A 21,994-nucleotide genomic window follows, 5' to 3' on the forward strand; every position below is an offset into this window, starting at 1 on the left:
TTTTCCAAGCTTGTCCTCAAAACCTGTAACTCAGCCATCATGATGGGTCAGTGGCAGAAACTCCAACTACAGTTGGCAGCAAACAGAACCAGAGTTTTGGTGAATGCACTGATTCCTCGAGTCAGGATGGGTAAAGGGGCCCACTGCAAGGGAGGGGACAATGTACAAGAAGTTACAGCAGGTCAGAGGGACCCAGAGGGTGAGTGCTCTGGACATCAAAGCAGAGAATTAAGGAACTGGGTGCTTGGGTGATTCTTGCTGGGCTTGGAGCTCCTGGTGTCTGGGCCTTAAAGAAACACATTCCAGAATACTGTGTCCTAATATAGCTGTTCATTTCACCTAAAAATTAAACTAAGGGAGGGTCTGCTTTTGTGTGAGTTTATGGTTTTCATAGGAAATCTCATTGGTTCCTCCTCTCCTCCCCAGGACACTGGTCCCCTTTATCTCCCCTTGTCCAGCCTCCCCCAGTTTTGCACTAGAGAATCCAGCCTTTGAAGAACATGTTTAAAGATGTAGAAGAGCCTTTCTCTTTAGGCATTACCTAGCGACAATGAAAATGAAATGAAACAAATCCTTGACAAAGCCAAACAAAACACAATCAACAGCGAGCCACCCCACCTCTCTCCATGTAGGACTGTCTCCATTGTGCAGCCTGCCAGGTGAAGGGCAGGCAAGTCCCAGATGACACAGAGGGCAGAGGTGATGCAGATGTGCTGGGGTCCTCAAGCCCCTGCTCAGGGCCAGCCCAACCGGCGCGGACCCGTGGCTGGTCTCACCAACACGCTTCTCTGTGCCAAAGTGGGGCAGGAAGGAACACCATTGAATTTCATAAAGTTCACCAAGCCTTCCATGTCAGTCACTTGACTACTACTCTTATCCAAGCCAAACAGGCCAAGGCTGGCCCTGTTACTAATGGAAAATTTATGGGCCTTAAACACAAAATCCTATTATTCATGTTAACATAAAAATCAATGGAGGGAAGGGGTGCTTTTGTGTGGCCCTAGTGAAGATAAGTCGCCATGCTTTTTCCCAGGTGAGGGTCAGGAATCAATGATGCAAGGAAGTATTTGGTCAAAATAGGGAGGAGGAGGTTGGCTAAAGTGACATTGCCAAAAAAGGAAAGACGAACTGATGGGTGAGTTTGCACGCTGCTAAGAAATTACTGGAATGGAAACGGGAAAACTAGTGTGCCAAGGGGAAAACTCTGGGCTCCAGGAAATGACCTTCACATCTTGCTGTGTAGGGCCCCTGGGGACAGGAAAATCGCCCATCTCTGTCTCCCGACCCCCACTCTCAGGATCCTCCTGAACAGAAGGCCCCTAGACCAAATCCCCCAAAGGTGGGACTGACAACAAAGTAGCTGAACTGACGCAGGAGGGTTTACTGTCCTCCTGGAGAGACCAGTGTGAAAGCCAGTGAGACGGTGCTCTAACCCAGACTGTGGCTGAGTGGGGTCAAGGGGCTGCCACTCCCAGAACTGCACACCTGCCTGTGTCAGGCACAGGGCTAAGGTTTTCAAAGCATCGTTCCCATTAATTTCTTTTCCACCCCATAGAGCCATAGTATTTCCATTTTGCAGGTGAGGAAACTGAGGTCTAAAAGGATTTGCTCAGGTTTCAGTAGCCACTAAGCTTGGGGTTGGGTCTGACAGGGAAGGCTGCAGCCTTCCCCTCCCTGCTCAGGGGTCCTCCCACTGCATGGGGACAGGACATGTGTGTCCAGCGGGCACAGTGCTCTCTGCTGCCCAGGGAATCACCGCTACCATGAGTGCTGAGTCTCCACTTTCCCTCATCCTAACCCTAGCTTTCCAGTTATTCTCAGTGGGGGAAAGGGGGGGCATGCTCCCCTAAGTAAGTCCAAGTCTGGCCTTTGAGGAGGTGAGCAAAGACATACCACATTTCCAGTGGGTCTTTTTCCCTTAGCAACTGGCTTGTTTTTGTTTCAAATCCTTTCTTTGGATATAATAAGTGCTTCTGGTGTACATTGTTTAGTAATTGTTACGAATTAATGGCAAAAAAAAAAAAAAAAAGGAGCTCACCTACCAGTCCTCACTTGTGTTTGCACGAGTGGCCCTTGAGGTAAAGGAAGGGGTTTTACTGGGCCATTCTTGGTCTGTGGGCCAAGCCTCGAGGGGCAGCTGCCCTCCCTTCCTGTCAATGATCAGACCCCCAGCATGAATGTACTTTTTCTTCCAGTCAAACCAATGGTAGTTCCTAAAAAATGTTGACAGTCTGCAATGCCCAAAGGGCTAAAGTCTGTATTGCACAGTTGTGAGGTTTTAAGAAGTCCCCGGATGCCTGTGATCTGACTTCTTGAGAAGTGCTGTTCACCTGCTGGTGGACCCACAAGGATTTTGGTTTTTGGTGTGTTTTTTTTTTTGTTTGTTTTTTTGTTTTTAAGCCCTAACACATTTTCCAAGCTACCTCCAGGTCCAAAGTTTTTGCCTCAGAGTTGGTTTTAAAGCTCCTCTCCCCTCCCCAGCCTCCAGAATCCTTCAGCAACACAATGGCAAGCGGCATGTAGTCAGAGAGGAGACAAGGCTGAAGGAGAAAATTCTTCCATATCTGGGTGGGGCGACCTTGGTGCCCACAAGGGTTGCTGGCTGGGAAAGTTCTGCCTTAGCAATTCCCACAATGTCCTCTGTGCTTTGAGGAGAAAACACCAGCTAGCACTAGGTGTCCTTGTACCAGGGCACGGGATAGTAACGGCAACAGTGTCACAAACCAGTGTTTGTAATCTGCCTCCCACTAGGGCTCCAGGTTTATTTAAATAAAAAGTAGCAAGGGAGACTGGGATGTTTCACTGCTTCTCTGACACTCCCCGCTTCAGAGTCATTCATATCAGGGCTCAGTCTGAGGAGGGAAAAACCAAAACATTCCATAACTCAGTGATTAGAGATGGCACGTCTGCTGCGGGGAAGCGGTGCTAAAAACCTTCACATTAATCCCTAGAAAAACAGGAGCCAGATTACTTGGGGTGGCAGGCGGGGGGGGGGGGGGATGACAGAATTTTAAACAGACGTTCTGTGCCTACATGGCTTTTTTTTTTTTTAATTAAAAAGCATATAATAGGGGCACCTGGGTGGTGCAGTCCATTAAACATCTGCCTTCGGCTCAGGTCATGATCCTGGGGTCCTGGAATTGAGCCCCGCATCAGGCTCCTTGCTCAGTGGGAAGCCTGCTTCTCCCTCACCCCCTCATGCTCTCTCTCTCTCAAATAAATAAAAAAGATCTTTAAAAATAAAATAAAATAAAATAAAATAAAATAAAATAAAAAGCATATAATAGTTGGTCTCAATTATCCATCTGAATTAGTATAATGCCTTTCTTGGTTGTGCTAAACCACCTCTATTTTGCATATTTTGAGGTTGTTGATGTTCTTTGAAATTTTTTTTTATCATGGAAAATTAACATATATAAAAGTTGAGTAGTATAAGGAGCCCCCATGGGCAGTGATCCAGCTTCAACAATTATCAACTCGCAGCCAATTTTGTTCTACCTTTACCCCACCTGCTTTTTTCCCCTCCAAGTCCCTGGTTTTGAACATATATCCCACATTGTATGATATCAGAGAGCTCTTAAAAATGCAACAATAATATTATTAAGTAAAATTATAATTTCTTTATAATCTCCCATCAGTGTTCAAATTCTCATGGTCACTAGAGTTTTTTTATTTTATTATTTTCTTAAAGATTTATTTATTTTATTTTAGAGAGAGCACTGGAGCATGTGAGTGGAGGGGGAGAGAGAGAGAGGGAGAGAAGCAGACTCCCCACTAAGAGTGGAGCCCGATGCAGGACTTGATCCCTGGACCTTGCGATCATGACCTGAGCTGAAATCAAGAGTTGGACACTTCACCAACTGAGCCACCCAGGCACCCCATCAATACCGTTTTAAATGAAAGTTTGGGCCAGGCAGAGAGAGAGAGAGACCAAGCCATAACACCTAAATCACATCCTCTTCAAGCTGCCACAAGGCCCAAAGAACATCTTAACATCTTTCTTTGCTGTAGATAGGGGCCCAGAGTCAGCCAAATGATCTAGAATTCTTGCATGAGCATCACCATTAAATCCTCTAGGGAAACAGGTGCCTTCCCCCTGGCAGCTTCTTGGTCTGCTACTGCCCAGCTGCTTGTAAAGTGACAAACCAAACAGCAGCTGAGAAAATAAAACCTCCTCTACACGTTTGGGATATCCGCACTGGGCTGTCATTCCACCGGCGTGGGTCCTAAAGGACATTACATCTCCACTCCCTCCTCGCCCACAGCCCTAGTCCTGATTCCAGGTACTCCCTGCTGTTACCCATGGATTCCAGCCACTCAACTCAGTGGGAGGCACAAAAGAGGAGGGAAGGCCAACCATTCACCTCCTTGGAATCATGCTACAGGAGCAGATACTGGCACGGTGGATTGGTACCCATGAAAACCCAGAAGCGGTCAACTCTGCCCTCTGTTTCTGGACTATTTGCAGACCGCTGGCCTAACTCCCCACTTGAAATAACTCGGGCTTCCAACCTTGATCTTCACTTCTGGTGTCTGGCCTCCTGCCCCACACTGGCCACAAGGGCCTTTGCCTTCCACTTACCAGTCCCGGATCTAGTTACTCGCCCAGCTGTTGCCTGGGCCCTGAAATAACAGTAGCTACCATTGACTGAGCAGGCAGTGGGTAAACAACAGCTTCTATCAATATCTTATTAGATCCTCACAATAACCCCATGATTTGTGCATTCATTGCATATTTGCCAAATGCCTACTCCATGCCAGGAACGGCTCAGGTGTTGAGGATTCACTATAATATAGCAAAACAGACAAAAATGAAGTTTCCACTCTTGGGGCACGGCACCCGAGGAAGTAGTGGTTATTTTTCCCATTTACAGAGAGAAAAGTGAAGCCCAGAGTCACTAAGGAATTTGCTTGACATCATATAGCTAGTAAGTGGCACAGCAGGGATCCAGTTTCCAATCTGTACAATTCCAAAGCCCACGTGTTTTTGTCTTTTTAAAACACACCACGTTGCATCATTGCATGATCCCTGATGAACCTGACAGCTTGGCACAATGAGTGCTGAACGGGGATGCAGAACACAACATGTTTTTACACCTTTCTGTTTGAAGTGGTACAGGTGCTATCCTGCTTTCACCAGCTTGAAAATGCATTCAGACTCCTCTGTTGTGAATAGACCTTATAAAAATGGAAATCTCTTGCTACCGTGTACAAAATGGGTACACCATGTTGCTTCCTGGAGTTCTCAAATGTGTTTATGTAAAGAAAAGGTGCAAGGTCTATTCTCTTCGAAAACAATAACAAATTGGAATGGGTCAGTTTGTGCCAAAGGCCCTTTTAAGGGCTTTTCAAATAAATGCCTGGGTGTTTACTTTTGCTATCCGTAAATTTGTTAGATCTGTAAAACTGCACTTGCTTTATAAAATATTCTTACTAAAATTTGAATGTGCTAATGCTGTTCTGACACAATATAGGACACGTTCTGGCTTTCAAGGCTTAAGCAGGTGCAAGATGTAAAGTAGTGGCCGGCTAGCTCCCAGTGGGTTTACCTTATGAATGATACTTTTGCTAAACTCACTAGTTGGGGAAGTAATGCTGGGTACTAAGCTCCTACTATGTGTCTAGTACTGACCTAGGCACAGACTCCCCGTCTCAGAGTCACTTACTCACTGCTCACTGGCCCCACGATCCTTTCAGTCCTCGACCTGCCTGTTCCGGGGAGATCTCAAAGCATTAGCAAGACACAACGGTACCTGATGCTCAGAGAAGCAAGCTTAAAAGGATGAAAGGTAATGAATTCAGAGGACCTGAGGGCTCCTGAAAGATGAAACCTCGAGGATCCCAGACGCAGGAAACACATAATGAAGCAGCAACTCAAGGTACAAAGTTCTGGCCTGGGAATAACCAATTGTATGCTCAGTACTATCACGACTGAGCTGTGATCAATGACAAGCCCAGTCTTCTCTGGATTCAGGTCCAAAACTCTTCAGAGGCAGAGACTGGGTAAGTCTGTGCAGTAAAAGGTCTGTAAATTTGCACAATGGCTTGGTCAAGGTGAAGGGCACAGTCTGCCGTCATTGAGCTCAGAGGCATTTGCAGTCCCCACCATGCACCCAGCGTTGCCAGCAGCAGAGGCCCTGGGCAGTTAGACCATGAGTGAGCATGTACAGACACAGTTTTGTTTTGTTTTATATAGTTGGGACCATACTACTTCTATGTAGCCTGCTTTTTTCATGCCATGCAACCTGCCTTTTCAATAAACGTTCTAGGGAACGTGACTTTTACTGGCTGCCAGCACCTCCCTGAAGAGAGGTACTCCTGGGTCCCAGCACCCCTCCCTTCTTGCAGCTCTCTACAGAGTCAGGGCTGGATATCTAACTGCCAGCAATCACCTGACACTGGTAGTTTTTGCCTTTTATGGCAAGAAATGAAAGAGCAGTTTGGGGGAAAGGGTCCACGGCCCCAAGGATCCCAGGCTCCAAACCACAGTGGTGCTCCTAAGTGTAGCAGCGTACCTATGAAAAGACAGCCCTGGTGCAGGGACAATGGTCTGCTTGCAGTTTTCTAGGAATTGTTAGTTACACTGTAATTTTAAAAGATTTCAAAGGCAAAGAACCAGCAGACTTGCGTGTAAAATAAATCTCGGGTTAGTGATTGCTGAAGAGAAGGCTGAGGCTTCTGAGGATCGCCCTTTGGCCTCATACCCCATGGCACCTTCCCTTCCTTATCCCTCGGCTCAGGCACTGCGTGAGAGTGGCTTACGCTCCTGGGCTCCTATGAAATTTGATAAAAGCCTTTAACAAGAGCTTGCAGGCTCTCTAGCTAAGTCCCAGGCATTATTAGCGCATAATCGCTGCCTCCAGCACACCACTGCAAGCCTTTGCCTTCTTGTTCCCACCACCCCTCCCACCTCACAGCTGGGAAAAAAGAAACACATTTCAATACCATCCAGAATGGCCCTTTGCAAGGATGACTGGCAGCTCCTGCCACACCTCTCTCGCTTACAGACCCAGCGAATCTGTTGCAAAGACTGGCTCCCTTTTTCACTGATGCAGTGTCACTGCTTGTGGCTGCACATGGGCAAGACAGAGGGAATCAAGTTTTTAAAATTACTTGAAGACAAAGGTGCAGTTTTGCAAACTGTTAAGTGGAGACCAATTGTCAATTTAATTCTCTCTCAATAGCTTGGCCTAATGCAAAAGCCTTCTCCTTATCCCCGTGGTCACTGTCAATTCTGGGTAAGTGTTCCCAATCCCTTATTAGCAACACTAATCGAAGAGCCAGGGTGTCAGGAGAATCTGAGTGACAGTGTTTAAGATTTTTTTAAGCCTCTCATTATTCCAAATGTACCAGTAAACATGCAAATGACCTCTTCCAGAATATAGGGTAATATGCAATTCTACTAAAGCCCCTTTTCACTAAAGTGCCCCTCAACTCTGCATTTTTAACCCCAGCAAACACAAAACTCTGAAAATGGCTCTCATGGGACTTCAGACACTGCTCCATTTTCCATGTTTTCTTTCTTAGATAACATATTTTTCTATACCACGTGAGCTCCTGCCTCCTAGAGATGGTGGGAAAACCGCCCAATGTAAGCCACAGCTGATGTTTCCTGACACTGGAAAGTCTACCTCGCCTATAAATCACGCAATCCTTAGATTACAAGGAGAAAAATTATCTCATTGAGTTTCCTGAATGCAAACAAAAACCCTGCAAAGGGTAAGCAGGGAACGAAGAGCGAGGGGCCACAAAATACTTCTTATTGTAGCTTCCCCTCAGGATTTTATTAAACACTACCCCCGGAACAGGCAGGCAGAAATATACGGCCCCACAGTGTTTTCCTACTTAGACTTTTGCTTTTTGTGGTAAATAAATGACTGTCAAACCAGTTTCTCCTTTGTTTTTAAATAACAAGGTACAACTTCTCTTTGGGGCACTGTTTCCTCCTGAGGATGTTTAAGCTTGAAGAGCAACATTAAAAAACAATGCTGTAAACATTTACAAATCTACTTCTTAAATAAACACCCATGCAGTGGCCAGGACCCTACCACTAGGCTTTGCCTGGGCAACCCAACTCCAATGAGTTTATCAGTTGGTCAGAGACATGTATTTCATTCCTCTTGGGTAGACAGTGTTATGGGATTATGGCAAGAAAACAGAAATCACAGGCCCTCAAGGAGTTTATTCTCTCATCTCGGACACTACCAAAGGGTCCAACTAGATTTGAAAACAAAAGTTCCGTAAAAGTCTGCTGCGTTTCACAAATCAAATCCATTACATTTTTCTAGATTTTTAAAAAGTTACATGCCCCATAACCAAAGCAACAATAATTTCATTGTAAGTGGATCAATGCACCACGCAGGCAGTTTTGATACTGTTACCAGATTTTAGAGGGCTAAGACAAAGGAGTAGAGCTCAAAAGACATGGGAATAAGGGGCAAGCAAAGGCGAACAAGCTGGCGAAGGCTGTCTGGCTTTTTTTTTTTTTTTAAGAGAGGGAGAGAGAGAGAGAGAGAGGTGGGGGAGGGGCAGAGGGAGAGAGAGAGAATCCCAAGCCGACTCCACGCCCAACACAGAACCCGACTTGGGGCTCAATCTCACGACCCTGAGATCATGACCTGAGCTGAAATTAAGAGTCGTACGCTTAACTGACTGAGCCACCCAGGTGCCCCATGTCTGGCTTTTAATGAAAGTCTACTTCAAAATTTTAGCAAGCCCCATCTGCCCTTCTCCCTGGTTCCACGCTCATATTCTTGGAAAAAAAGAGAGGCTGCACATCAGACAAGAGGAGGAGATGAGGATGGGAGGGACAGGAAGGGGAGAAGTGAGAGGTGGGAGGAAGAAACCAAGAACCTTTCAGCCCTGGTCTGATCCTCAGATCTTCCAGAGCCAAGCTGAAGCCTGATACTCTTCATTACAAGTGCTCAGACACAACAAAGTGTCCCCTCCTTGCACGGGTTCCATATATCACAACCTGCCACATTGCTCCGTGAGCACAGATGTGTAAAGTCTTGAACGCTGGTTAGGAAGAGGTTCAGCTCCATTTCTTAACCCTTTTACACAGATATTCATTCATTCATTCATGCATGTATTCACTCATTCATTCAATGAGTGGAGTGCCTATGTATGAGCCAGGCACACAGAACTAAAAGTCCACAAAACACAACTATGGCTGCCAGTCGAATGAAAACAAAACTAAAAACTGATAACTGCTTCGAAGGAGAAGTTTAAAAGTATGTTATAAATGCCAGTATGGGCGTGAGGAAATATTGCTCCAAGGAACTGACATCTGAGCTGAGATGCCCAGAAAGAGCTTTCCAGACAAAAGGAAGATCAATGCTGAGATCCTGAAGGAGAAGACATGACTAGAGGAGCACGACAGGTCTGAGAGGTGGCATGGGACAGTTAAGAGAGGGATGGGAAGTCCTTGCAAATCGTTGGAGGGGAGGGACAAGATCTGAGGTAGGCGTATCAACATCTCTGGCTGCTGGTGACCAAAGGAAGGCTGAATGAAGCCAGCTGACTAGTAGGACACGTGTTGGCAAACTTTTTCTGTGAAGGGCCAGAGAGTAAATATTTTAGGCATTGTGGGCCAAGAGGCAAAATCATAGATGTTATGTAAGTACAACATAACAAAAAAAAGACAACAAATGTCCACAAAATTTTTGTTGATGAAGTTCAAAATATAATAATAATTGAGTATAATTTTAAAAATATAGGCTGACTAGTGAGAAAGTGAAATCATTTTAGGGGGATAACAAGTTATTTAACTGGTGTTCAGCCATTGTAGCAAGAAAGGAGCCACAGACAATATGAATGAAAGAGCATGGCTGGGGTCCAATAAAACCTTACTTATGAGCTGAAATTTGAATTTCATATAATTTTCACATGTCATGAAGTATTTTTCTTTGAATTTTTTTCAACCATTTGAAAAAGAAAAAAACATTCTTAGCTTGCAGGCTATTCAAAAACTGGAGCATGGGTCCCACTCTTGTTTGCCAACCTCTATTGTAGAAGATCCCACATCTGGATGTCTCACTGCTTGCTCAGAGTACATTCATTTTTGGCAGGTGATTTTTATAGGGCGATGCTCTGTATTTCTTGTTGCATTGCAGCAAAAGGCTTGGGATAGAAGGTCATTCCACTATAGGTCACCATTTTAAAGGTATACTTTCCCCTTTGTAATTAGAAGTAATCCGGGTGATACTTAGGATCCTGTGAACATCCTGTTCCCCACAAACCTCTCACTGACTGGGTTTAGCTTTAATGCATGATCCTTGTCTGAGTCAATCATTACACTGGAAGTTATAAAATAATTTTGATATGACTTTAAATGGCTGCCTAGTATGCCATTGTGTGGATTACATAATCATTTGTTTATGGAATCTTCTGGTATGAAAATTTTAGATTGTTTCTTTTCTTTTTGGGTTGCTATTACAAAGTAATGTTTTCATTTATATCCTATAGCTAAATATTTCTGTACATCTATGATTAGTTTCTTTTTTTTTTTCCTTAAAGATTTATTTATTTGAGAGAGAGAGAGAAAGAGAGTAGGGGGAGAGGCAGAGGGATAGAATCTTCAAGCAGACTCCCTGCTAAGCGTGGAGCAAACACGGGGCTCAATCTCACGACCCATGAGATCATGACCTGAGCCAAAACCGAGTCAGATGCTTAACTGACCAAGCCACCCAGGCACCTCCATCTATGATTAGTTTCTTAAAGAAAATTACTTTAAGTGAAACTAGGTCACAGAGTATAGCCATTTTTTTAAAAGGGTTTTGATCTATATTAACAAATTGTGCTTTAGGGAATTATACCAAGTTTTGTTCCCATTAAGAATTATTAGTGCTTGGTTCTTGACATTTGAGCCAACTACCATCACCATCATCAGATGAAAATGGTTTCTCATTATTTTAATTTGTGTTTATTCAATTATAGTGAGGTTGGAACATTTGTATTTCTTCCACCTGCTCATATCCTATGCCCATTTTTCAACTCATCCTTTCCATATTGATCTGTAAGAGCTCTTTATATACTAAGGATGTTAATTCTTTGCCTTTAATATGCATCGTACATAGTTTTCCTAGACTGTAGGAAAATGTGTTTTTAAAAATATTAACATTTACACGGTTATTTTACTCCTCAAAAAAATTTAGGAATGGGGAGGGAATGTAACAAATTGACCAAATGTAGAATTATTTTTATTTACTATGAACTTAAGCATCTTTAAAGAAAAAGAACTGCCTAATGAAATTTAAAATTTTATTATTAGCACTCAAAACTCTCTTCTGAACTATGCTACATATATATATATTATATAGCTGATCTCATTATGCACAAAATGTGCATTGTTTTTAATCCACCATTCCATATCTGCTTTCCATAATCAGCACAGTTATAAATATAACTTTTAATTAACTCTATGCCATAATGCAATTTTTAATTATCAGCATGACTTAATAAATTTCATTTAGTTCTCATAGACCATTTAAGATCTAATTTTTCACTGGAATAAACAGCATTGCTGTGAACATCCTTGTATAAATTCTTTTTGGTTTCTTTAGAGTTACATTTTTAAATCAGGCTCAGAAATAAAACTACTCAATAATCAGAGGAAAAAGCATGATGCATTTAGATTTTTAACTGTTCTCTGCCAGAGAACACTCCAGACTCATTCAACATGTATTGAATCCCAGGCATTGGAGTGTCACCAGCAGTGTTTAAAAGGGCTTATTTCCCCAATTCTCCACCAACATGGGTTTTGATAAGTTTATTTATTCTGGCTAAGTTTACAGCATTGTGGTATCTGAAGTTATTGTAAATGGCACTTCCCCAGATCTGGCAAGTCTGTGCAAGAGCCACATGATCGTCCCATGTCTATTTCCTTCACTTACAAACTTCACCTCCTTTATCCCTTGTGGGATCAGATGCAGCAGTGGAACTCCAACGCTTATCTCTATTCTTTCTACAGTGGCTGGAGAGCTTTTAGATATAATTCACATTATGTGTCTTCTTTCCACTCTCTTCAAGGGCAAGAGCCAAGTTTCAGGCAGGTCGGTGTCCCTGGCACATCAGATATGGTCAGCTGCAAAACTAACGTCATAGGGGGCGGCACCCAGGCATACCCTCACTCTCTCCAGGGGAGGATGGCAGGCGAAGCTCTATTCCTGGCTTCTGCTGACTTGGTTCATATCATCCCTAGGCAGCCCTGCCTCTGCATGCTACGTCAACACAGTATCTGTATCTTTCATTTTCCACCAGAAACAGGAGCTGTGGTCAGTGCCACACCTGGCTCTCTGCAGAGGCCTGTGGAGGGCAGGCTTAGGGGAAGAAATGCTCTAGGTTTTCGTCAGAAGAAGGCCTCGTTGTCAGCATGAAGCACAAATATTCTTCTCAGACGGGAGGGGGATCACTGTGCCTCTCGGGAAGATTTGGCAAAGGTTGGAGACATTTTTGATGGGCACAATTGGGGGCACTACTGGCAACTAGAGAGTAGAGGCTGGGGTGTTCCTTAACATCCTACAAGGCACAGAACAGACCTCCACGACAAAACTGATCTGATCCGAAACACCAGTCGAGCCAAGGTTGAGAAATCTCTTGTTCGAAAGCAAAGTAGCTGCTCTCTGTGCCTCTCCTGAACCCAAACTATTAAACCGAAGAAGTGTATCCAGTATTACAAACTGGAACGGACTGACTTCAGTCTTATGTAGATAGGGAAATTTCATTTGAGATTTATGTTTCACTGCAGCGTTTCATATGACATTTCTCTCGTGTGGACCCAGAACTAGGCTACCGAAGCCCAAGCAATGTAAGCACCAGCTACAGCACACACTGGAAGCTGCCGCCACAGCACACACCGGAAACACACACCGGAAACTCACTCGGCAGCACGTCTCACTGAGCACTCCCCACCACCTCTCACCTGAGGGTTCCAGTGAGATGGGAGAGCCAGTTAGAAATTCTCGGAAAGCCTGTACAGAGCAGCAGGAATTAGAAGAGAAATGATGCAGATGTTTGTATATGACCCTGAGGTAGGGGGTGGGAGCCGCTGAGAAATGGGAAGAGGACTACCTGGCCAGGCTGGTTTGGAATCAGACCCTGGAGCCCCCAGAGCCAGCTCCTAAGATGCCCCCTGCTTCAGGTGAGCTGGGTAGTGGCTGGTTCTCAACATTTAAAACCTTCTGCTCAAGTGTATTCAAAGCAGCTTATGCTCAACAGTAAACCAGACTGAACGACAACAGGGCTTACCGGGGGTGCTGGCGGTGGGGGAGGGGGAGGAGCTCCCAGGGGTGGGGGAGGCGGAGGCAGAGGAGGAGGTGGTGGTGGAGGTGGCACTGGCATATGTCACAGCGTTGGTGTCTCTTGCTTCTGAATGGTCCCAGGAGAATGGGTTCTGCCCTGAAAGGGAGAAAAAGAGACAGTTTTAAATTTGGATGTCTTTATTCACCCACCGGTAATACAGTCCTGCAGACACGTGGATTTAATGGATAGCTTCTTTCTTTCACTCATCCACTCATTCATTCTTCCTCTCATTCTTTCTTTCAATAACTACTGAAGGCCCCCCTGTGAGGCAGGCACTGTGTCAAGTGCTAGAAACAAAAGAAGTAGCTAGATTAGGGCGCCTGGGTGGCTCAGTGGGTTAAGCATCTGCCTTCCGTTCAGGTCATGATCCTGGGGTCCTGGGATCCAGTGGGGGAGCCTGCTTCTCCCTCTCCCTCTGCCTCTCCCCTCTGCTCGTGCTCTTGCTTGCTCTCTCTCTTTCAAAGAAATAAAATCTTTTTTTTTTAAAGTAGCTAGATTTTAGAGAGAATTAGGTGATAGAACTGATAAAATTTAGCTATTTATGTTTCAATATAAATAGAATATATAAATATGTCAATGGCGACACCTCATTCCATAACGATTTTTCCAAATAACTTCATTCTATCTTCTTAGCATTAAACTTTCAGTTTTACCATTTCCGATGCAATTTAAAAATATTCTGTACATACTCCCATTTTCTTAAGCAGAGCAAATGGAATGAAATCTAACCTTTCAGAATGTCACAGGCTCAACGTTACTCACGATGCCAGCCTTGAACAACGCTTGCAAAGTGCATTAATCCTTTTCCTGCTTCCTTCTTTTCTTTCAGCTCTCACTTTTCTTATTGTGGCTGTGTTGTTGTTTCTATACAATCTGGTATTTGCTACATAGAGGGCTTTGGAGCACAATTATGCAAATATGGTTATGTTTCAAACAGTTAATATTACAGGATGTCTGATCTCCAAATAAATGCGGTCTTTCTCTGTGGAGTGTGTGTGTGTGTGTGTGTGTATGTGCATCTTAGAATCCACATCAGGACACACTGAAAAAGCTTAAAATGTACACTAAAGAAAATCCCCAGAGTTTACAAGAACGAGGAAAACCTATATGAGAATCTAACAATTTAAGTGGAAACAGAAATAAACATCAAACTTAGGCAGGGGTGGTTTTGTGTTCCTTCTGTCTCTGTAGTTAGTGGAAGGCCAGAACAAGGCCTGTGGCCATTTCTTTAGCTTTAAACTCCTGCGGCATTTGTATTCTTCCATGGTAATATTCTTATCTCTTAGAGGCAAAAAGCAATTATGTAACCTGGTACTTTGTTCTTAACCTAGTCCCCTGGATTTTGCTTACTTCAAACATGTTCTCTTTACCTTTGTGGATAGTGGCTGCCATGTGACCAGCTAATCACATTAATTTCCTCTAAGGTCAGTAGTTTAATCCCAATTTTATAGGTAAGAAAAATGACATTCAGAGATATTAAGTACTTGGCCCCAAATCCCACACAGCTAGTAATGGGTGGACCTGGGGTTGGAACCCAGGCTTATTAGGCTCTGAAGTCCAGCCTCTTCTCAACATGATTTTTTTTTGTGGTAAAATATGCATAATACAAAATTTATTATTTTCATAATTTTAAACTGTACAATTCAGTGGCATCAAGTACATTCACAATGTTGTGCAATTATCCCCACGATCATCTCCAGAATTTTTCATCATCCCAAACAGTACCCATTAAATAATAACTTCCCATTCCTCCTTCCCCTAGTCCCTGGTAATTTCTATTCTACTTTATATTACTGTGAATTTGCTTATTCTAGGTACCTTAAATACAGTATTTGTCCTTTTGTGTCTGGCTTATTTGTCTTCAAGTTTCATTCATGTTGTAGCATGTGCCAGAATTTCCTTCCTTAATTGTATGCATACACCACATTTTGTTTATTCATTCATCTGTTGATGATACTTGGGTTGCTTTCACCTTTGGGGTACTGTGAATACGACTATGAACACTGGTGTATGAGTATCTCTTCAAGACTCTGCTTTCAATTCTTTTGGGCCTATACCTAGGAGTGGAATTGCTGGATCATATGGGACTACCCTGTTTTCAGCAGGGTTAAGAACCCCCTAAAATTGTACAAAAATTTAAAGTGGCACCTGGGTGGCTCAGTTGGTTGAGCATCCGACTCTTGATTTCAGCTCAGGTCATGATCTCAGAGTCATAAGATCGAGCCGCGCATTGGGCTCCTCACTCAAAAGGGAGTCCGCTAGAGATTCTCTCTCTCCGTCTGCTCCTCCTCCCACTCATGCATTCACTCTCTCTCTCTCAAATAAATAAATAAATCTTTTCAAAAAATTTAAACTGGTATAAGATACATGTAAGTTCAACTTTCACATAGAAAGAATCCATGATAGTTTTCATAAGAGTTGCAAAGAGATTCATGAGCTGATCACTGTAAGAGACCACAATTTTCTTATAAAGTATCTCCCTCAAAGTTACTAGCACCTGATAATTTTTGTGTCACTGTTTCTTTCCGTCATAGTAAAACAGGAACAGAAAGACTAAAAAAAATAATACTCTTCAGAGTCCAGATAATAAAACTATACTAAAATTGAGCAGAGGTCCCAGGCGGTAGTAGATACTTCTTCTAAGTAGTGTCGATGTTATTTTATTATACAATAAAATAAATTGTGTGTATTAGACAATAATGTAGAGTCAGATAAAGCTGGCATTTTACTGGCTGAATGCTAAAGCAAGTTGGATGTGAGCCCACAGTTTAGTTGGAACAAATATGAATGATCAGTTATTTGTATTTTAACAATGTCTTTCATAAAAAGCACTGGCTATATCTTTTCGTGATCCTTAATTCAGTAACAAAATAATTTCAGTCAAAACTTTACAATAGGGATTAAAGTGTTGGCTGAAGTATCACAAAACAAGAGAAAACATAGAGGTCTCATTACATGAGGATTATCAGAGGAGACAGAGCTGCTTCCCTCGGTGAAGAACCGGAAAGGGATTAGAAAAGTAACTTTAGAAACTTAAATGCCACTTACCTAAGGGTTTTGTCATTTATCTAAGGAAAAATGACCACAGGAAGTAATTAAAGAGAACTGTGGCAGAGCTATTCATGTAACCCCTTAGCACACAGCTGGATTATATTTCCCAGCATCCTCTGTGGTTAGATGTGACTATGTGACTGGGCTCTGGCCAACAGAATGAAGGTAGGCGTGATGTCTTCCACGTGTAGGTTGGCCCATAAAGACCTTCTACCCACAACTTTCCTCTCTTCCTCCATCCACTGGCTGGAAGGAAAGGTCTAATGTGTGGGCTCAGCCACAAGATATAAAGAATCTGGGTTCCTGACTCACCTCTTTAAGGCCATCTGCCAAACACTCGATTGGATTTTACAAAAATGAAAAATAAACTTCTACCGTATTAAGTCAGGGAGAGTTTGGAGTTAATTTATTAGAGCCACTAATTTTGAAGCTATCGAATACAGGAACTTAATAGAATATAGCCAGTTCTCATTATTTGTGGTAGTTATATTCTATAAAGTTGCCACAGACACTGAGTTAGCAAAAACTGAACCACTGCTCTTCACAGAAACACAGGGTCAGACTGCTCTGGACATCCAGTCACAAGACTTTTGTAAACTCACTAATATAGAATCTTGTTTTACGTATGTTTCTGTTTAAAGACACCTTATTTAGTGGCGCCTGAGTGGCTCAGATGGTTAAGCATCTGCTTTTGGCTCAGGTCATGATCCCAGGGTCCTGGGATCAAGCCCCACATCGGGCTCCCTGCTCAGCAGGAGCCTGCTTCTCCCTCTCCTACTGCTTCTCCTGCTTGTGCTCTCTCGCTCTCTCTGTCAAATAAATAAATAAAATCTTAAAAAAAGACACCTCACTTAATATATTGTACGTACATTAGCTTGAACTCATGCCAACAGCGTTATACCTCATGCCTGAATGAAGGTTCTCTAACACACATTTTCTCGCAGCCTTTTTGTGCTCAGCAACCCTAGAGAGCACTTCAGCGTTATATTTGGAAGGGTCAGCGAACTCACCGACAATCAACACAAAAGTTTAAAAAACGTGGCACTAAACAGAATGTGCAAAGAACACAGGTTTACAGTATGAGAGCTGGAACAAGACTGCAGAGTCCTGCCTTGTTCCACCTCAGCTGGGAACGCATGTGTGCATGGGGTGACTCCAGTTTTTCCTCACTCTGTACGTTTCCTCCAGCAACCATGATGGTGCCTGTGAATACTGACTTTGGGGTTGCAAATAGAGTTCAATGAGTAGATGATCAGCAAACTATGGCATCTGTGAATAATGAGGATTGACTCTATAACTTTTTGAAGCCCCTAGATGGGCTCAGCCCTGCATTAGGTACTTATAACACAATGTTCTGTTTAATCCCTCAACGACTCTATGGTAGACATCAACATTTCCTACGATGGGGAACCAAAGTCGGAGACATCACCTAGTTTCTACCAAATTTCAGATAGAGTACCAGAAATGAGTTAAGGCTCTGGCCTCTCTGATCCAAAACCTCATTTTTTTGTTTTAATAACTTGGTGTCATTCAGGTCATGTGACTTCTCTACTTCCACCTGGCAAAGATTTTTAAATATTTCTGAGACTCTCAAGTAAAAGGGACCTTATACAGGGAAATATAATTCTTCCACTTGCTGCTCCTGAATGGAGGCATCCTTGCTCTCCATTTAATTTTACCTTAAGAAATCTGAGAGGAATTAGGTGCCGCTGGGCTTCTGTCTTGCTGAACTCACCAGAATGATTATTCAAACCCTCTAGGATTAAAGGATATTTTTACGTGTGGGACTTGATGGCTGTGAAGGCTTTTTCTTGACAGATAAAATAATTAAGCAATTACCTAGAGAAGTATTCGTTAAAATCTGACAGTTAAGAATGCAGAGCTCCAGGAAGTCACAGGCTGTACCCATGAGCTCTTTGAAGCTTTGTGCTCTCCCAACACACTTAAAACTGTTACTTTGCTCTGTAATGTATTAAAAAAAAATGCCTAGGATAAAAAAAGCCAGATTCTCAAAGGCTTTTTTATATTTTCTCCCGACTCAGGAAGTAACTCTGAAAAACAGCATTGAGATGCAGGTTAGATATCCAAGCACCCTTAGAAGGTGGGGAACTAATGCCCCTTCCATGTGAGACCCCTGAGTATAGGCGACAGTGCTGTTCTTCCCGTCAGACCCATGTCCTACTTGTGCCTCGGCTTTTCCCAGCTGTGTGGCCTTGGTCAAGTCACTTAGCCTCGGGGGGGGGGGCTGTCTCGTTTTCTTTATCTGTAAAATATCTACAATGCTTAACTCTTAGTTTGTCATCAGGACTAAAACAAAGACTATACATGCAGAGTTTTATTACAGAGGTCGTGACACACATCAGACATTTAACTGGAAGCTATATTCATCATCATCACACCACCACCACCTGCATCACCACAAATAACTACAACAAAAGGTGGAGTAAGACGCATGCCCCAAGAGGGCTGTGGAGCACAAAGGAATGTCACCATCGATTCAAACATGAGGAGGGCGGCGGGGCAGGGGCCAGGGAGGGGCAGTAAATAAACGTCTGGTAGAAGCTATTGCATTCTTCAGCAGGTGAAAAGGTGGCTACAGGAGGCCGTTCTGGTTAGAGGGAGTAGCACATAAGCAGAGATACAGAAGTGGGAGAATGCAAGCAGCCTGGGAGGTTCTGCGTGTGTGGTGGAGGAGAGAAAAAGGCTAGAATCACAGAGTGGCTGAAATGACACTACACTATTCCGCAAGTGTCTCTTCTCTCGGGGAGGGGTGGACATCTGTCTCATCGTGGCTATCCGCCATCTTTTGAACACTTTTCCTATGCCTGAGGAATTTCTCACAGGAGTCCTGCCTCCCTCAGCCAGAAGCCAGGAGCTCTTTTGCCCAGAATCCCTTGCAGGCAGGGAGCCGACTTGTGACCACTGAGTCAGAGGTGAGGAAACAGTGGGTGGACAAGGTGTGGAGGGGCCCTGGCTCACAGGAGTGACAGCCTGGGTCTGCAGCAGGAGGCCCCCCCTTGCAGTGGGAATGCAAGCCCAGTATTGGCCCCATCTTCCCAGTGTTCCCCCAAAGGCCCCAAATCCAGGTGTTTGTGTGAAGTCCAGTTTTGAAATGTGGGTAACAATTCAAAGAGCATTTTTAAAAATCAGTGGGCCAACAGAACATACCTGCAGGTCACACAGGATCCACAGACCGCCACAGTGCAACCTCTTTACCAGGAGCTAGCGGGCTTGAGGGAGGTGGGGGTAGGTGATGAACCCTCCTTCCTACCCCTCTGCTCCCCTTCCTTCCCCACCTGATCCAGAAATAGATGAGGACTGGGCTTGCCCAGCTTGTGAATATAAAAAGTTCTATAGGTACATACACCAACTGAGCTTTTTCAGAGAGAAATCGCTTATGGTAAACAATTTTACACACTAGGTGCTTTTGTCGAAACTACATGCTCCCTTTTTCCCCCAATAGTAGTTTGTCAGATTACAGTTGTTAACAAGTAGAATATGTGCCTATTTTAAAAATATAAGCAAGAAGGATTACTGCTACTATTTGACAAAAGCTTCTTTTGCTGGTTCTTAAAATACATTTCAATAGGAATCAGAAAATAAAGTTCTCTGTGCACTCATAACTTTTTATGTTTTGTCACTGTCCCACCGAGTCTCTTACTTCTTTGGCTATGAAATGGAGGAGGCGAGCAGAGATTTCTCACCTCTGAACTTCTAATAAAGCCCCATGTGACAGACAACCCATTGCTCCCATTATGGGCTCAGCAGGGTCCTACAGATCAGTCATTTATTTATCAAAGGTGCCTTGTGGCCAGGAAATCACAGCCCACAAGTCCATGAGCATACAAGGCAGAAATAAAACATTTCTCAAAAAACACATGGCAAAGTTGCCAAAGCTATAACGAAAATAAAGAAAATTAAAAAAATATTCTCTACAGGTGGCGGTGAAAATGATTTATGAGTGATCACTTTCTGCTGTCACTTCCTTATTGTGTGATGAGTGAATTCTTTGGGCATCGCCTTCTCCTGGGACTTCCCTATAACAAGATCTCACGTCCCACACACCACCTCTCCTGGTCTACACTGTCCTTGTCTAGGCCAAAGGGAAAGTTGATACCCTCACTGGAATCCTCAATGGTATAAAAGTCCTGGAAATATTTAGCCTTTTGGGGGAGTTGGGGCATGTTGGGCTGAGTAAGTAGGGAAGCAGGGGACAGGGCAAGGCGAAATAAAAAGCACAGGATAAAAAAATCCTTGACCATTTGTGTTCTAGAGCATAGTAAAACAAGTGAGCGCTGACATAGCCGTTACTATGTATCGGATCCTGGTGTTTTTTTTTTTTATATTAACCCATTTAAGCCCCACAACAGCCCAACCAGATAGATACTACTATTGTCCCCATTCTTTAGATGAGGAAACTGACGCACAGAAATGTTAAGAAATCTATCCAAAGTCACATAGTGAATTAGTGGGGGAGCTGGCATTCAAACCTAGGATGTCTGGCTCCAGAGTCCATGCTCTTAAGTACCATACTAACTTAAGTCACTTAAAAACACACGGTTTTTACTCTGGAAAACAGTATGGAGGTTCCTTAAAAAGCTGAAAATAGGGGTGTCTGGATGGCTCAGTCGGTTAAGCGTCTGTCTTCGCCTCAGGTCATGGTCCCAGGTTTTGGGATTGAGCCCTGCGTTGGGGTCTTTAAATATTGTATGTATGTATGTATGTATGTATTTATCTTTTTGACACACAGAGAGAGAGAGAGAGCACAAGTTGGTGGAACAGCAGGCAGAGGAAGAGGGAGAAGCAGGCTCCCTGCTGAGCACAGAGTCTGATGTGGGGCTTGATCCCAGAACCCTGATCACCTGAGCCAATGGCAGAGGCTTAACCAACTAAGCCACCCAGGTGCCCCAATAAATAAAACCTTAAAAAAAAAAAAAGGTTAAAAATAGAGCTATCCCATGACCCAGCAATTGCACTACTAGGTATTTATCCAAAGGATACAAACGTAGTGATTCGAAGGGGCAAACACACCCCAATGTTTATAGCAGCAATGTCCACAATAGCCAAGATATGGAAAGAGCCCAGATGTCCATCAACAGATGAATGGATAAAGATGTGAGATATATATATTATAATGGAATATTACTCAGCCATCAAAAAGAATGAAGTCTTGCCATTGTTACGTGGATGGAACTAGAGGGTATTATGCTAAGTGAAATAAGTCAGTCAGAGAAAGTAAAATACCATATTTCACCCATGTGGAATTTAAAAAACAAAACAGATGAACATAGGGGAAGGGAAGGAAAAATAAAATAAGATAAAAACAGAGAGGGAGGCAAAACATAAGAGATGCTGAACTCTAGGAAACAACCGAGGGCCGCTGGAGGGGAGGTGGGTGGAGGACAGGAGTCATTGGGTGATGCACATTAAGGAAGGTACTGGATGTAATGAGCACTGGCTGTTACATGCAGCTGATGAGTCACTAAATTCTACCCCAATAACTAATAATACAGAATATGTTAACTAAACTGAATTTAAGTAAAGAATTTAAAATAAAAAATAAAAAAAGCACGTGGCTTTTATAGTTTTTGTCACATTCACATACCACCTGAAGTTACTTTTAAATACATTTATTTTGCAA

At 43.3% G+C, this 21,994-nt stretch overlaps 1 protein-coding gene across 2 annotated transcripts in view; it reads right to left on the bottom strand.

Annotated features, from left to right (window-relative positions):
• The window catches only part of WIPF3 (WAS/WASL interacting protein family member 3), an 82,500-nt gene that overhangs the window by 50,546 nt on the left and 9,960 nt on the right, over positions 1 to 21,994 (bottom strand). For both annotated transcript variants that reach the window (XM_087860950.1, XM_045792951.2), the window contains exon 2: positions 13,249 to 13,398. In XM_087860950.1, the coding sequence (XP_087717076.1) occupies positions 13,249 to 13,341 (93 nt within the window). In that variant the 5' untranslated portion in view covers positions 13,342 to 13,398. The remainder of the gene's footprint in view (positions 1 to 13,248; positions 13,399 to 21,994) is intronic.

This window comes from Ursus americanus, chromosome 3 (assembly GCF_024610735.1).
Source record: "Ursus americanus isolate L20-20 chromosome 3, mUrsAme1.1.p, whole genome shotgun sequence".
Classification (NCBI taxonomy): Eukaryota; Metazoa; Chordata; class Mammalia; order Carnivora; family Ursidae; genus Ursus; species Ursus americanus.